This window comes from Thunnus thynnus, chromosome 23 (genome assembly GCF_963924715.1).
Source record: "Thunnus thynnus chromosome 23, fThuThy2.1, whole genome shotgun sequence".
Taxonomy (NCBI): Eukaryota; Metazoa; Chordata; class Actinopteri; order Scombriformes; family Scombridae; genus Thunnus; species Thunnus thynnus.
This window is the reverse complement of record NC_089539.1, coordinates 2,950,119-2,965,697: the sequence shown is the minus strand read 5'-3', so window position 1 is coordinate 2,965,697 and position 15,579 is coordinate 2,950,119. Positions and strand designations below refer to the sequence as shown.

General features: G+C 46.1%; 1 protein-coding gene and 12 non-coding genes across 13 annotated transcripts; 8 read left to right on the top strand and 5 right to left on the bottom strand.

Moving 5' to 3' along the window:
• The first annotated feature begins 255 nt into the window (after window positions 1-255).
• LOC137175900 (uncharacterized) lies at window positions 256-8,689 on the top strand. Its single transcript, XM_067581835.1, has 10 exons — window positions 256-438; window positions 1,293-1,992; window positions 2,176-2,244; window positions 2,366-2,428; window positions 2,995-3,048; window positions 3,162-3,272; window positions 3,547-3,627; window positions 3,738-4,836; window positions 5,061-6,217; window positions 6,554-8,689. Exons 2-10 carry the CDS (start codon window positions 1,299-1,301, stop codon window positions 7,606-7,608), a joined length of 4,383 nt encoding a protein of 1,460 aa, XP_067437936.1. The 5' UTR covers window positions 256-438; window positions 1,293-1,298; the 3' UTR covers window positions 7,609-8,689.
• Window positions 8,690-9,457: 768 nt separating this feature from the next.
• trnas-aga (transfer RNA serine (anticodon AGA)) lies at window positions 9,458-9,539 on the bottom strand. Its single transcript has one exon. It is a non-coding gene; the product is annotated as a tRNA-Ser (tRNA).
• A 502-nt stretch (window positions 9,540-10,041) lies between these two features.
• trnae-cuc (transfer RNA glutamic acid (anticodon CUC)) lies at window positions 10,042-10,113 on the top strand. The gene has a single exon. It is a non-coding gene; the product is annotated as a tRNA-Glu (tRNA).
• An 880-nt stretch (window positions 10,114-10,993) lies between these two features.
• Window positions 10,994-11,065, top strand: trnae-uuc (transfer RNA glutamic acid (anticodon UUC)). The gene has a single exon. It is a non-coding gene; the product is annotated as a tRNA-Glu (tRNA).
• Window positions 11,066-11,196: 131 nt separating this feature from the next.
• On the top strand, window positions 11,197-11,268 carry trnae-cuc (transfer RNA glutamic acid (anticodon CUC)). Its single transcript has one exon. It is a non-coding gene; the product is annotated as a tRNA-Glu (tRNA).
• A 513-nt stretch (window positions 11,269-11,781) lies between these two features.
• Window positions 11,782-11,853, bottom strand: trnag-ccc (transfer RNA glycine (anticodon CCC)). Its single transcript has one exon. It is a non-coding gene; the product is annotated as a tRNA-Gly (tRNA).
• Window positions 11,854-12,092: 239 nt separating this feature from the next.
• Window positions 12,093-12,174, bottom strand: trnas-aga (transfer RNA serine (anticodon AGA)). Its single transcript has one exon. It is a non-coding gene; the product is annotated as a tRNA-Ser (tRNA).
• Window positions 12,175-12,676: 502 nt separating this feature from the next.
• trnae-cuc (transfer RNA glutamic acid (anticodon CUC)) lies at window positions 12,677-12,748 on the top strand. Its single transcript has one exon. It is a non-coding gene; the product is annotated as a tRNA-Glu (tRNA).
• An 880-nt stretch (window positions 12,749-13,628) lies between these two features.
• On the top strand, window positions 13,629-13,700 carry trnae-uuc (transfer RNA glutamic acid (anticodon UUC)). Its single transcript has one exon. It is a non-coding gene; the product is annotated as a tRNA-Glu (tRNA).
• Window positions 13,701-13,831: 131 nt separating this feature from the next.
• On the top strand, window positions 13,832-13,903 carry trnae-cuc (transfer RNA glutamic acid (anticodon CUC)). The gene has a single exon. It is a non-coding gene; the product is annotated as a tRNA-Glu (tRNA).
• A 513-nt stretch (window positions 13,904-14,416) lies between these two features.
• On the bottom strand, window positions 14,417-14,488 carry trnag-ccc (transfer RNA glycine (anticodon CCC)). The gene has a single exon. It is a non-coding gene; the product is annotated as a tRNA-Gly (tRNA).
• Window positions 14,489-14,727: 239 nt separating this feature from the next.
• Window positions 14,728-14,809, bottom strand: trnas-aga (transfer RNA serine (anticodon AGA)). The gene has a single exon. It is a non-coding gene; the product is annotated as a tRNA-Ser (tRNA).
• Window positions 14,810-15,311: 502 nt separating this feature from the next.
• On the top strand, window positions 15,312-15,383 carry trnae-cuc (transfer RNA glutamic acid (anticodon CUC)). Its single transcript has one exon. It is a non-coding gene; the product is annotated as a tRNA-Glu (tRNA).
• The last annotated feature ends 196 nt before the right edge of the window (window positions 15,384-15,579 follow it).

Here is a 15,579-nt window from a genome sequence, read left to right as displayed (position 1 = left end):
CTTGGCGGGAAGCAGCCACCATCACAACCGTGGCAAGTACTTACCGAAACACAACACGTCCGTTTTCATACAAGCCTCGCGTCGTTTTCCACACTTTTGAAAGACCGCACTGCGAGTGATTTAACACAGCTTCACGTTGCTCCTGAAGACAAGCTGACTGTTCTGCAGACTTTTCAGATCATGCATTGGCCGGGAATCGAACCCGGGTCAACTGCGCGGGGGCCGAGAATTGTTTAGCTAAACCGCCCTAAACCGTTTCCCATTCATTCTCTATGGTAGTGCTAAACCACTACGGATGTAATATATTTTTGTCCGCTAGTATGCGCCGTTTAGCCATTTTGTGAGATTTCGACGTCACTTCACCTTTCAGCGCCAGTTTGAACGGTGGATGGACGGCTGACATTAACTAGTGCTACGCTGTGTGGAAATTGCTAACCGGTAAGTTATCTTTAGTTGAATGAAAAATTAAACAGTGAACGAACAAGTAGTTGTATTTTGCCTTGGTTCTGTCCAAGGTTTCTCTGTTTACGTTACCGCTATAAAGTTAGTCCTAGTTCTTGAGTTTATTGTGTCGAACAGGTTAATGTCACCGTCACTTTCGGAAGAATTAAATATAACCTTATGCTAACGTAACCTTAAACAGACGGTTAAAGAAGGTTTATTCACACGTTAGCTGGATGTGTCGTTGTTTTAACGGTGTCTGGAAACTGACAACTTAACGTTAAGTCGAAAGCATTACTGTGTGACGTAACGTTAACGTCCATTTAAATATGGCGAAGCATACCAGTAGCTTGTTAACGTTAGATACGCTCTGATACTATTTTACGCACAATGCAAGAATTACACGTTAATAAACTATGAATGAACCTGCCTCATTTAAATCTTGTAAATTCGTCGTGTTTACATTTAACGTTATATAGTCGCTGTTTTAGTGTTTTAAAGTTAAAACCAGAATCAGAGTTTACAGGTTTACTTTACTGTTTTTTTGTAAAACCACAGTATTGTTTATTTGCATACCACACATGTCTCTGAGGGTTTCTCATACTATGCCATGTTGTGCACAGCTTAGTACATATCATGTATGCTTCATGGTGTCACACGTTTATGTTAACATTGTAGGGAATGTGGAATCTGTAAGGGGAAACCCAGACAAATAGAGGGAGAAAATGCAGACAGGCCGAAATAGAAACTTCCTAATCCCTGCTCCCCATTGAGCCCCTATATATCAACACCTCTTATAAAAACGCCTGTCTGTAATGTATAAAAAGACTAAATTGTTTTCTTCATTACAGATAAAAATGCGCAAACTACTTTTCTTCCCTGGGAAAATAAGTGTCACGTTTCGCAAAGGACCACTTGGATACCTGCGCCAGGATCCTACTGATGCAGCCAAACTGTTAAAAGACAACCCGTCTCTACAGGACAAGTCTGCACCTGTGAAAGAAGAGCTGGTGAAAACAAATGCTCTCACAGTGGTCCGTCAGAGAGGAGGGGATGCCTCAGACAAAACGGAGGTGTATGGAGAGTACATCCTGCAGTTTGGGAAGTACAAGGGGAAGTCTTTCCGCTGGCTCCTTGAGAATGACATCGGGTATACCATCTACCTACTCAAGAGTCATGAAAAGGAAGAAGCTGCGGGAGTCTTCATGGCAGAGGGACACAGCAAGGACAGCCTACTGTCATTTGTGAGCTATGCCCTCAGCTTTAAAGAAATCCAGTCTCTCCTCAGCTATGACTCCAAAAAGCCGGTTGCGACAGCAGCAGCAGCATCAGAGGATGACCAGCTGGTTGGTTTTGGCTCTCGCGCCAGCAACACCTGGCGAGAGATTTGGGACAGCAGGGATGATGGCTATGCAGCCTTTATACTGAAGAAAGGCTGTGCTCCAGGGACTAAGATGCACAAGTTGCAGCGATACCTGCAAAAGAAGCAGCATCCTGCCTCTGACCCTCCTCTGACGACACCAACCTCACGTGCTCCTGCTGAAGCCATGGGTGGGTCTTGTTTTCCTTTTTTTTAGTCAAAAAGGTATACATGTTGTCATGGTAACCAAAGTTTTTTAAGTACACCAATGGGGAAAAAGTTAAATAATTTCAGTGGTGATTTTATTCATACTAGCTTATATACAGTGAAGACATATTTTAGAACATTATAATTCTTGTCTGTTTGCATCACAGTGATGGATGAAGATGAAGAGCTGGAGAGAGCGATGCTGAGTATCTCGCCTTCCAAACAACCTCAGAGCTGTGAGTAAACATTGGTTTTCCTTATTGTCATTCCAAAAAAAATGTACAGTTCAGCTTGCATGCTATTAAATGTACTTTATACTCAGTCTCTACTTTATTATTATTCTTTTATGTCTTACAGCTGTTGCTGCTGCACCCACATCATCAACTGCCAGACGACGACAGACTTCAGGACCAGAAAGAGGTTCTTAACCAAAAACGTCCTGCATCAACGGACAACTCTGGGACCATGAATTGTTATCCCAAACTGAAGCATGATTTAAACCGTTCCTTCTCATGTTGACCACGTTCTGGTCGTGTTCTCGTCATGTTTGTGTTTGGTGTTCTACTTATTGTCCTAGTGACTATGAATTGATACCCATCATGATGAGGGTAAGTATCAGTCTTTATTTTCTTATATGGATGAAATTGGGGGGGGGGTGACAACTTCAAACTGCTTTGGTTACTAACACTTGCATGTGTTTACAGTGTGCCATGTTGCTTCCCCTGCCTAGGCTAAATTGTAATGACTGTATGTGACAACTGACTACTAATCCCTTAAAAAATAAATGCATGTGTATGAATGAAATACAATTTTCATATATTAGACACAGTACAACGCACAGTTCTAAAAATTTGTATAGGTATTGTTTCACTAGAAGACTGAGATGAGCAGGTGAAGTAACAAATGGATTCTGTTTTGCCTTTACTAACACCAGTTTTTGTATATTCCCAAAATATAAATAACTGACACGACTTTTTCTGTTGTAGTACCATCTGCTACACTGTCCACACCAACTGAACTGAAGAGTTCAGAAGTAGATGGTAAATGCATCATATTTCTGTTAATCCACTTAAACCTTTCTGTTGTATTCACTCTGGTTATTTTTGTTAAACATTTAACTGATAACTTTTTTTATCCGCTTCCCTCCTTGCAGCCCCAGCGCTGCCGTCTGTTAAAAGACCTGTGCCCCTTCCCCAGCAACTGATGTTTCTCATGCCAGAAACAGCAGGTTCCCTACCCACAGAGACAACTGTCACGGTACCGGGTATGTATCATTTTAACTGTATTTGCATCACGAAAATATCTATTTAGTGTGCATCATACCTGTTGTTGTAAATCCTTTAAAGTCTGTTCAATTGTTGTAAATCAGATACAGGATTATGTTAGCCTCCTTTTAAAGACAATTGCTAACTGAAGACTGGTGTGCAGTTTTAAGACAAAAAATAGCCAGTACTTCAGTGTACAGCTTTCTGAATTTCATGGACTGCAGACTAGATACAGAGTGCCTTATTACATTCTTTCTTTCTATGTATTGTCAGAGACACTTTTATGTTCTCCTGAGAGGTCTGCAGTGCCCCCTCAACCTCCGCTGCCATTGCCAGCTGCGCAGAGAGCTCAAAGTAAGTGTTTTAGTGTTTTTTAGTCGGTTGTGTGTTTGCAAAAACGATAGAATCAGGTCACATACACATTCTCAATAATTTACCATGTGTTTCTTTTCTTGCCTGACTAGGTCAGCCATCAACTGTTCCCACCTGTCCTCCTCTACAACTTCCTGGCTATGATCATGATGTCAGTCAGTGGAACTGTTCACAGCAGCAGAGGATCTGGATGAAGACGGAGCTGGAATCCATGGGTCTCTGGCCAGGCTCCATCCCTGTGAGCAACCCCATGAAGATGGTATCATTGTGGCGTTTCCCTCCCCAGCCAGAATTAATTGACAGCATCTCTGATCTTCCATCCCCAAAGTACTTTCAGCTCCATCCCTTTTTCATATGGAAACCAGAGAATGACAGCTTAATGGGAAGGCTGAGAAACAATGACACTCTGCCATGTATTGACGGTTGTGTTCGGCCCCAAGTTGTCTCTGCAGGCATCGGTAGACCTCGTGTGATTGTAGGCGTCACAGGACAGTACTACCTGTTGTCATCTAGGCTGTGCTGCAAAGTTTGCCGGAAGAGGTGGTATGCTGACAACCCACTTTGGCTGGAAAATCTTCCAAAGAGGTACACAAACTTGTTGCCAGCAATACTGACCTACAAGAAGGCCATCTGTAAATCAGTCATGGATGAGCTCAGGCGCACGGGCAACTCTCCCACCGACATGGCAAACCAGATAATGGAGATGATGCACCTTAAATATGAACGTGCTAACCTGGCCTACCTCCTTAGCTGCCAAAACATCATGGATGGTGAGGCAGGAAAGTATGACCAGAGAACCATCACGCAGTTCCTAAGACAAGAAACCAAGCCAGCTCCTTTTGGAGAGTATGGTGATTCAGATGGCTGGAATGGGATCTCTGTGTCTGCACACTACCTGACTGACTGCCTACTGCATGAGTACCAGCACCAGGAGGTTGCCATCAAAACACTTCTGCAGGGCAACTTTGGACAGGCTTTTCGCTCAGACCACACCCGTAAAGTTGCGAGGAAGGTAACCTTTTCATCTGGGACCATGTCGTCATATGCAATCATGAACGAAAACTGGATGATTCTTTCATGGGTGATGGTGCAGTCTGAGACAGAGAAGTCACTGAAGCCGATGTATGAGGGACTAGCGAACCGCTACAGCTCTGCAGGCATAGAGAAGGCCCAGTACCAGTGGGTTGACAGGTGAGAATGAATCATTATTAAGCTAGTAATTACAACATACATTGCTTTTCATATTTTATATTTTCAGTTTGATGGAAGAAAATCCCTTTTGTATTCATTAATGCATACTTTTTATAAATAAATATAATTTCATTACATAACTGAATATACAGGAGTACACATAGTGATTGATATGACTGCTTTAACATTCATGGGTGTACTCTGCTTTTTATTTTTTGTTTCAGGGATTGCTGTGCAGCATTTAAGGTGGCAGAATCTTGCGCAGGAGAGCATCTGAACTGGGACGCTTGGAGAACAACTGATGCCATTGTTGCTGAGGCCACCTCTGGTAACCTGCTGAACACGTGTGCATCAAGATGCCATTACAATACGAACATAACCATTAAGCTGGACTTGTTCCATTGTATGAGGCGGTTCCTCCGTGAGTGTGTTTCAGAGCATCATCCCCTGTACAGCTCTTTTGCCCAGTTCCTGTCTGCAGCCTTTTCTGTGGTGGATCAGGAAGACCTGCAGAGGCTCAAAGACGCCTATACCTTTTGTGGAATTCAACCCGCCAACCCGACAAAGAAACACATTCGCGGGCACTGCAGGACTAAGATTCCACAACCCGAGGAGCTTGTTCAGAGAGTTGAGGGAGTATTCCAACACTTCTACCTGGCCAAAGATCCGAATGATGTCCCTCTATTTAAGCCGTCCATGCTGAAGGCATGGCGGATTCAGCGTGTGCACATCCTGCGAGGTTGCCTTAGTGATCCCCAGGTGGAAGGTGGGATCTTGTACAGACATGGAGGAACAGTGCAGCTCAACCATGTGCAGGGTGAAGGAGCTAAAGTTCCTGTTTGGATCCCCATTAGAGGCACATCTCAGCAAGAGGGTTACCACTTCCATCAGGCTCAATGGGTCACTGGAACACGCATTTCCTCAGAGCTGTTTCAAGCTCAAGGGATGACGGGTGTGGCACGGTGGAATTACCAGCGGCTGGTGGACTTGAAGCAGCCAGATGTTCGTCTTCCAGCTGTCTTTGATCCAGCTTTGATTGCAGATCTCAATGCAGTCTCTGAACGGGTGTTTGGGGAAGAGAAGTATCCTGCTTTTCGTCTCTCTAGCAGAGACACTGGAGAAAAGTTTGGCCTAGAGTATGTTGAGCCTGATTGCCGCCCAGTTCCTCTAGACTGGGATAAGCACAGGAGCAAGACAGACTCTACAGATGCCCTAAGTCCACCTCCTCAAATCAGCCCGCCCCCTGTGCCATCTGAGCTTCCTCAGTCATCATCCACGGCTCCAACCAAGCTGTTTCAGTTCCCTGTGTGCCCTCCTGCTGATGTTGCTGTGAAACCAGATGTGGATCCAAGTTCAGCTCCTGATCCTCAGACAGAACCAGGTAAACATTTGACTGACAAAGTGGTGGACAAAGCCTAAGCATCACTGCCATCATTGCCTGGATTTCAATCATAGTTATTTTTATAAATAGCCTAATCTCAGTGTGTAAATTTCTTTTCGTAGAGATGTGACAATGTGGGGACCTTATAAATTGTATTACTTGATAGACTTTTACATAAACATACCAGACAGTGACAATAAATTCAGCTAAAATTATCTGACCAACATTAGCTTCACTGCTTCAAAGTGGGTTTTCCCACATACAAGTGTGTAAATTGAGTTTTCTTACTTATGCAGGCCAGAATGACTTATTATACTCTGTCTTTTGTTGTTATAGAAACTACATACCCACCACCTCTGCCCCAGCTGTCCTCACCAACTGCTGCTCGCACTGGACCTGTGAAGACTGGTGGGAGAGTCTTTGTGTTAGACCACAAGCGCTGGCCAGCCCCCATGAAGAAGGCCATCGACGACCTGCTCAACAAACACCGTGGGCAGAAGGACATGCTCAAGCATGTGGACCAGGACTATGCTGCTCTCGTTCACAGCTCATGTAATGACCCAAATAGCATGCTCCACCCAACAACAAAATTACACATTTCACAATATTTAAAGCACCTGGCCAAGTTGATGAACACCAGCTCCTCTTTAAACACAAGCCCAGAAAAACTCCAAGACAGGCAGCAACTCTGGCACTCTCTGACAGTAGGGAGTGAAACAACAAGTGTGCCAGTTGTTACCATGCCTGTCGCAACAGTAAACCCACCTCCACCTGCTCAGACCCTGGCCACACCTCTAACCCAAGACTCCATCGAGAAGATTGTTAAAAACATCATGGAGAGGCAGCAGCAGCAACAGCCACAACAACAACCAGGAAAAAAGAAGCCACAGACAAAAACGTGTCTTTCCTGTGGCCAGCCAAAGTCCAGATATGAGAACGATGGTTCCTCCATCCACTTCTTCTTTCAACAAGGTCCTGTCAGATACTTTTACTGCTCCAACAAGGTTTTTAAAACTTATGGTGCTGAAGGTTTGACAAACCCTAAAATGCCCTTCAAAGACTTTGCAGGGACAGAATTCTTTCAGCGGGAACTGGATGCCACAAAGAAGAATGTGGAGGAGAGAGGACAACAGAAAAGAAAAAGGGCAGAATCGCAGCACACAGGTCGAAAGTGTCGATTCTGTAAAATGGAACTGAAGCAGGGCCCAAACAGTCCTCATATTCATACAGGCTTCCCTGGAGTGGTGGGGAAATACATTTACTGTCCAGCAAAAGTCTTTTCAATATACAAAGATCAGGGCATGGGCAAGGAGATGACCTGGAAAGAGTTCCAGGAGTCTCAATTTTATGAGATGGAAAGACAGAGATGGGAAGTTGAAAAGGGAAAATGAGACAGGGAGAGGGAGAGTGTTTTTTCATGTGTGTAAATATCTTTTGCTCATTTTATCCTTATTTAAAAGTACTCATTTTTCTATTTAGTGTTTTATAAGACTGCTATTTTTATGTGTCAAATTGAGGAAGTGTTCTATTTTCAAAATATTTTCTTGCAATTTCAAATCTTTCTGTATATAGAATTAATCTGGTTACCTTTGCTGGACCCTCTGGTGGCTCACTCATTTCAATTATTTGTGTGCCTCAGAAGTTAACTGCAACTGTTTAATATTGTAATATATTAGTGCTGCAACAGTTATTTGATTAATCGATTAGTTGTAGATTATTAAATTCATCTATTAATAGTTTATATTAAACTAGTTTGATGATTGATTAATCATTTGGAGTCTTTCTTTTTTAAGAAAAAAAAGACCAAATTTTCTTAGTCCAGCTTCTCCAATGTTAATATTTTCTGGAGAACACCCTCAGTTCAACAGTCCTCAGCAGCTGGAACAGGAACACAGTCAGGAGGACTGTCTTGGAGAGAGAGGAGAACGAGGGTGAGAAAATAGAGCCAAAATCAGGGCAGCAGTGTGTCTAAATACATTAACACAAGGCAATAAGTTCAACAAACCATTCAAGTAGAGTTGCAATGATTAGCAGATTCATCAATTAGTTGCCAACTATTAAATTAACAGCCAACTATTTTGATAATTGATTCATCGTTTTGTCATTTAAAAAAAAATCTAAATTCTCTGATTTCAGCTACTCAAATGTGAATATTTTCTGGTTTTCCTTACTCCTATAGGAAAGTAAACTGAATATCTGTGTGGACAGTTAGTTTGGGACAAAACAAGACATTTGAAGACATCATCTTGGGCTTTGGGAAACATTGATCAACATCAAGAATATAATCAACACAGAAATCGATAATGAAAATAATTTTTAGTTGCAGCTCTATAATATATTTTATTTTTTATTTGAATTGTGTGTGTGTGTGTGTGTGTCTGTTTATGACTCAACACCACTGGTTCTATGTGTTTGATCAATATTATGACTGTTATAATTGTCAAGAGTGTCTAATAAACAATATTTAATTCATTAATGTCTACATGTCTCATTGATAAATGAATAATAATTTAAACGTGTTACACTGAGTAAGAAAACTCTAATATTATTTAATAGCCACATGTAACTCAGGTATTTGATATAACTGGGCCATGAGGCCACACTAGGCCAAGTTTTGGTTTGCTTTACTATTTTTGTCTTTATGTGCTAGCTTTGACTTCAGGGCTCATTGCCACTTAGCTTTCTGCCACTACAATCTAATGATAAACTGAAGAAAAAGTGCACAACAAAGTAGCATTCATGTTTATTGATTCTAAATAGCTATTTATCTTTTATAATGTATGACAGGCATTGCCCTGACCGGGATTCGAACCCGCGTCCAGTCTGAAAACTGCTGCATGAGAAAACAGTTCAGCACCTTGGACGGCTGCCTGAGTGAGCACTTCAGCACCTTGGACAGCGTGAAAAATGCTGCAATTTCATTGGCTGTCACTGTGTTCCACCTATACGCGACTGGCCCCCGCGTGGGAAGCAGCTATGCTCGCCACTATACCACCAATGCCATGGGAAGCCCCTTTGCAATGCCAGCACACATGATGGAGACGCAACAGCACGTGCACTGAAGTTCAGAAAGTCGACTATTTGTGAGTCCAGAATGCCATTTGCAAGCACTGCCCTCCTCCATTTCAGCAGTTTTCAAAAGCCGCGCAGCACACACGTTTTGGTTCAGTTCATCACCTCAAGAACGCACGCCCATCTGACGCACTGATGACGGAAGGAACGGATAAAGGGTGAGGCCTCCGTAGTTGGCAGGATTCGAACCTGCGCGGGGAAACCCCAATGGATTTCTAGTCCATCGCCTTGACCACTCGGCCACAACTACCTCCCCTCCGCTTTTCAAAGGGTTGAGGCAACATTACAGATTTTAAAGGACCATGTTTACAGTGCCAGCCCAATTGGATTAAACAGGCTGCTGTGAATATGAGAGCAACCATAACTTGTACGCATGAAAATATCAGCCACAAACATGTTAAGCAGGACTGCCGCTAGATTTGAACCCTGTGAAAGGTCTTTTCCACGAGCACAAGTTTTGATCTGACATGACCTAATCTGTCTGTTTGTGTAAAATCAGGGAATTCTCAAATCTAGTGTGGTTGATAGCTTGACGCAAAGAGCCTGCGAGTGCTTCTTGTCGTTCACAGCAGAGAGAATACAGTTTGTCATCAAGCCCAATCAAGTGGGCTGTCACACATAAGGGCTATTTAAAATACGATGAATGGCCTTCTTATTAGAGAGCTCAGTCACTGAGACAAAAAAGGCAAAGTTTGGGAGAGGGTGACAATTGTTTGATCCAGGTCTGTTTCCTCCAGTTGGGGGTAAGCGGCTCCCTGATGGTCTAGTGGCTAGGATTCGGCGCTCTCACCGCCTCGGCCCGGGTTCGATTCCCGGTCAGGGAAAGCTGAGGAGGCATGACGTGAGTTGGCTGCCTATATAGCGATGCCAGTAATTTTAATCAAACCAGCCCAATTTTGTCGAGGGTGATCAGTGTTTGATTTCCTTTTGCGTCATCCTTTCTCACCTTCGCGGCTCCCAAACGCTCTGGTGGCTAGTATTTGGCACTCTCGCCGCCGCGGACCGGGGCTGTATTCCCAGTCAGGGAAGCTGGTCTTACCACTATGATGCACCTGTTATCTCCACAGAGCCTGCTTCTCTCAATTTCTCCCAAGGCGGGATTCAGTACCCGTCTCTGATCCACCCCAGTGACCCTGATGAGGAATAACTGTAAGCGCACGGAAGATGGATAGAGGTTTCCCCTGAGAAGTGAAAGACGCGTAATCAGCGACCTACGTGAAGCCCCAGTTCCTGTGATTGGCCAGGAGTTTGAACCCGAGCCGCTTGGCGGGAAGCAGCCACCATCATAACTGCGGCAGGTATTTACTGAAACACAACCTGTGGATTTTCATGACAAGCCTGGCAGCGTTTTCCACAATTTTCAAACACTGTACTACAACTGATTTAAAAGAACTTCACGTTACTCGGAGTACGACCCGACGGTGCAGCAGACTTTTCAGATCGCGCGTTGGCCGGGAATCGAACCCCGGCCGGTCAACTGCTTGGGAAGCAGCTATGCCCGCCACGACACCACAGATGCCATGAAAAGCCCCATTGCGATGCCAGCACACGTGATGAACGCGGCACAGCACTTCATCTCATTTAAAGTAAGATGAATTGCCTGTTTATTGGAAGGTTCAGTCACCGAGACAGAAAGGGCAAACTTTTGGAAAGGATGACAATTGTTTGAAACACTTTTGTTTCCTCCAGGTATAGGCAAGACGTTCCCTGATGGTCTAGTGGCTAGGATTCGGCGCTTTCACCGCCGCGGCCCGGGTTCGATTCCCGGTCAGGGAATGCTGGCGTGGCATAGGATGAGTCGGTTGCCTGTATAGCCGCGCAAGTAATTTAGTCAAACAAGCCAAATTTGGAAGTGGGTGATCAGTGTTTGATTTACTTTTTGCTCCATCCCTCCCCACGCTCATGGATCCCTGGTGGTCTAGTGGCTAGGATTCGGCGCTCTCACCGCCGCGGCCCGGGTTCGATTCCCGGTCAGGGAACGCAGGAATGGCATGAGGTGAGTCGGCTGCGACAATAGCGATGCCAGTCGTTTAGTTTGTCGCCGGTGATCGGTGTATGGCTCCCTGATGGTCCAGTGGCGAGTACTGGGCACTCTCACCGCCGCGGCCCGGGCTCGATTCCCGGTCAGGAAAGCTGGTCTTACCACTATGAGGCACTTGTGTGTGACCATCCAATCCCCATCTGATGAGGAATAACTGTACGCACACAGAAGATGGATAGAGGTTTCCCCTGAAAAGTGAAAGGCGTGCAATCAGCGACCTAGGAGGAGCCCGAGTCCCTGTGGATCGGACAGGAGTTTGAACCCCATCAGCTTGGCGGGAAGCAGCCACCATCACAACCGTGGCAAGTACTTACCGAAACACAACACGTCCGTTTTCATACAAGCCTCGCGTCGTTTTCCACACTTTTGAAAGACCGCACTGCGAGTGATTTAACACAGCTTCACGTTGCTCCTGAAGACAAGCTGACTGTTCTGCAGACTTTTCAGATCATGCATTGGCCGGGAATCGAACCCGGGTCAACTGCTTGGGAAGCAGCTATGCTCGCCACTATACCACCAATGCCATGGGAAGCCCCTTTGCAATGCCAGCACACATGATGGAGACGCAACAGCACGTGCACTGAAGTTCAGAAAGTCGACTATTTGTGAGTCCAGAATGCCATTTGCAAGCACTGCCCTCCTCCATTTCAGCAGTTTTCAAAAGCCGCGCAGCACACACGTTTTGGTTCAGTTCATCACCTCAAGAACGCACGCCCATCTGACGCACTGATGACGGAAGGAACGGATAAAGGGTGAGGCCTCCGTAGTTGGCAGGATTCGAACCTGCGCGGGGAAACCCCAATGGATTTCTAGTCCATCGCCTTGACCACTCGGCCACAACTACCTCCCCTCCGCTTTTCAAAGGGTTGAGGCAACATTACAGATTTTAAAGGACCATGTTTACAGTGCCAGCCCAATTGGATTAAACAGGCTGCTGTGAATATGAGAGCAACCATAACTTGTACGCATGAAAATATCAGCCACAAACATGTCAAGCAGGACTGCCGCTAGATTTGAACCCTGTGAAAGGTCTTTTCCACGAGCACAAGTTTTGATCTGACATGACCTAATCTGTCTGTTTGTGTAAAATCAGGGAATTCTCAAATCTAGTGTGGTTGATAGCTTGACGCAAAGAGCCTGCGAGTGCTTCTTGTCGTTCACAGCAGAGAGAATACAGTTTGTCATCAAGCCCAATCAAGTGGGCTGTCACACATAAGGGCTATTTAAAATACGATGAATGGCCTGCTTATTAGAGAGCTCAGTCACTGAGACAAAAAAGGCAAAGTTTGGGAGAGGGTGACAATTGTTTGATCCAGGTCTGTTTCCTCCAGTTGGGGGTAAGCGGCTCCCTGATGGTCTAGTGGCTAGGATTCGGCGCTCTCACCGCCGCGGCCCGGGTTCGATTCCCGGTCAGGGAAAGCTGAGGAGGCATGACGTGAGTTGGCTGCCTATATAGCGATGCCAGTAATTTTAATCAAACCAGCCCAATTTTGTCGAGGGTGATCAGTGTTTGATTTCCTTTTGCGTCATCCTTTCTCACCTTCGCGGCTCCCAAACGCTCTGGTGGCTAGTATTTGGCACTCTCGCCGCCGCGGACCGGGGCTGTATTCCCAGTCAGGGAAGCTGGTCTTACCACTATGATGCACCTGTTATCTCCACAGAGCCTGCTTCTCTCAATTTCTCCCAAGGCGGGATTCAGTACCCGTCTCTGATCCACCCCAGTGACCCTGATGAGGAATAACTGTAAGCGCACGGAAGATGGATAGAGGTTTCCCCTGAGAAGTGAAAGACGCGTAATCAGCGACCTACGTGAAGCCCCAGTTCCTGTGATTGGCCAGGAGTTTGAACCCGAGCCGCTTGGCGGGAAGCAGCCACCATCATAACTGCGGCAGGTATTTACTGAAACACAACCTGTGGATTTTCATGACAAGCCTGGCAGCGTTTTCCACAATTTTCAAACACTGTACTACAACTGATTTAAAAGAACTTCACGTTACTCGGAGTACGACCCGACGGTGCAGCAGACTTTTCAGATCGCGCGTTGGCCGGGAATCGAACCCCGGCCGGTCAACTGCTTGGGAAGCAGCTATGCCCGCCACGACACCACAGATGCCATGAAAAGCCCCATTGCGATGCCAGCACACGTGATGAACGCGGCACAGCACTTCATCTCATTTAAAGTAAGATGAATTGCCTGTTTATTGGAAGGTTCAGTCACCGAGACAGAAAGGGCAAACTTTTGGAAAGGATGACAATTGTTTGAAACACTTTTGTTTCCTCCAGGTATAGGCAAGACGTTCCCTGATGGTCTAGTGGCTAGGATTCGGCGCTTTCACCGCCGCGGCCCGGGTTCGATTCCCGGTCAGGGAATGCTGGCGTGGCATAGGATGAGTCGGTTGCCTGTATAGCCGCGCAAGTAATTTAGTCAAACAAGCCAAATTTGGAAGTGGGTGATCAGTGTTTGATTTACTTTTTGCTCCATCCCTCCCCACGCTCATGGATCCCTGGTGGTCTAGTGGCTAGGATTCGGCGCTCTCACCGCCGCGGCCCGGGTTCGATTCCCGGTCAGGGAACGCAGGAATGGCATGAGGTGAGTCGGCTGCGACAATAGCGATGCCAGTCGTTTAGTTTGTCGCCGGTGATCGGTGTATGGCTCCCTGATGGTCCAGTGGCGAGTACTGGGCACTCTCACCGCCGCGGCCCGGGCTCGATTCCCGGTCAGGAAAGCTGGTCTTACCACTATGAGGCACTTGTGTGTGACCATCCAATCCCCATCTGATGAGGAATAACTGTACGCACACAGAAGATGGATAGAGGTTTCCCCTGAAAAGTGAAAGGCGTGCAATCAGCGACCTAGGAGGAGCCCGAGTCCCTGTGGATCGGACAGGAGTTTGAACCCCATCAGCTTGGCGGGAAGCAGCCACCATCACAACCGTGGCAAGTACTTACCGAAACACAACACGTCCGTTTTCATACAAGCCTCGCGTCGTTTTCCACACTTTTGAAAGACCGCACTGCGAGTGATTTAACACAGCTTCACGTTGCTCCTGAAGACAAGCTGACTGTTCTGCAGACTTTTCAGATCATGCATTGGCCGGGAATCGAACCCGGGTCAACTGCTTGGGAAGCAGCTATGCTCGCCACTATACCACCAATGCCATGGGAAGCCCCTTTGCAATGCCAGCACACATGATGGAGACGCAACAGCACGTGCACTGAAGTTCAGAAAGTCGACTATTTGTGAGTCCAGAATGCCATTTGCAAGCACTGCCCTCCTCCATTTCAGCAGTTTTCAAAAGCCGCGCAGCACACACGTTTTGGTTCAGTTCATCACCTCAAGAACGCACGCCCATCTGACGCACTGATGACGGAAGGAACGGATAAAGGGTGAGGCCTCCGTAGTTGGCAGGATTCGAACCTGCGCGGGGAAACCCCAATGGATTTCTAGTCCATCGCCTTGACCACTCGGCCACAACTACCTCCCCTCCGCTTTTCAAAGGGTTGAGGCAACATTACAGATTTTAAAGGACCATGTTTACAGTGCCAGCCCAATTGGATTAAACAGGCTGCTGTGAATATGAGAGCAACCATAACTTGTACGCATGAAAATATCAGCCACAAACATGTCAAGCAGGACTGCCGCTAGATTTGAACCCTGTGAAAGGTCTTTTCCACGAGCACAAGTTTTGATCTGACATGACCTAATCTGTCTGTTTGTGTAAAATCAGGGAATTCTCAAATCTAGTGTGGTTGATAGCTTGACGCAAAGAGCCTGCGAGTGCTTCTTGTCGTTCACAGCAGAGAGAATACAGTTTGTCATCAAGCCCAATCAAGTGGGCTGTCACACATAAGGGCTATTTAAAATACGATGAATGGCCTGCTTATTAGAGAGCTCAGTCACTGAGACAAAAAAGGCAAAGTTTGGGAGAGGGTGACAATTGTTTGATCCAGGTCTGTTTCCTCCAGTTGGGGGTAAGCGGCTCCCTGATGGTCTAGTGGCTAGGATTCGGCGCTCTCACCGCCGCGGCCCGGGTTCGATTCCCGGTCAGGGAAAGCTGAGGAGGCATGACGTGAGTTGGCTGCCTATATAGCGATGCCAGTAATTTTAATCAAACCAGCCCAATTTTGTCGAGGGTGATCAGTGTTTGATTTCCTTTTGCGTCATCCTTTCTCACCTTCGCGGCTCCCAAACGCTCTGGTGGCTAGTATTTGGCACTCTCGCCGCCGCGGACCGGGGCTGTATTCCCAG

Coding starts and splice junctions, on each gene's coding strand:
- LOC137175900 (XM_067581835.1), top strand. CDS start 1,299: ATGCGCAAACTACTTTTCTTCCCTGGGAAAATAAGTGTCACGTTTCGC. Junction 3,273..3,546: donor GACAACTGTCACGGTACCGG/GTATGTATCATT, acceptor ATGTATTGTCAG/AGACACTTTTATGTTCTCCT. Junction 4,837..5,060: donor CAGTACCAGTGGGTTGACAG/GTGAGAATGAAT, acceptor TTTTTGTTTCAG/GGATTGCTGTGCAGCATTTA.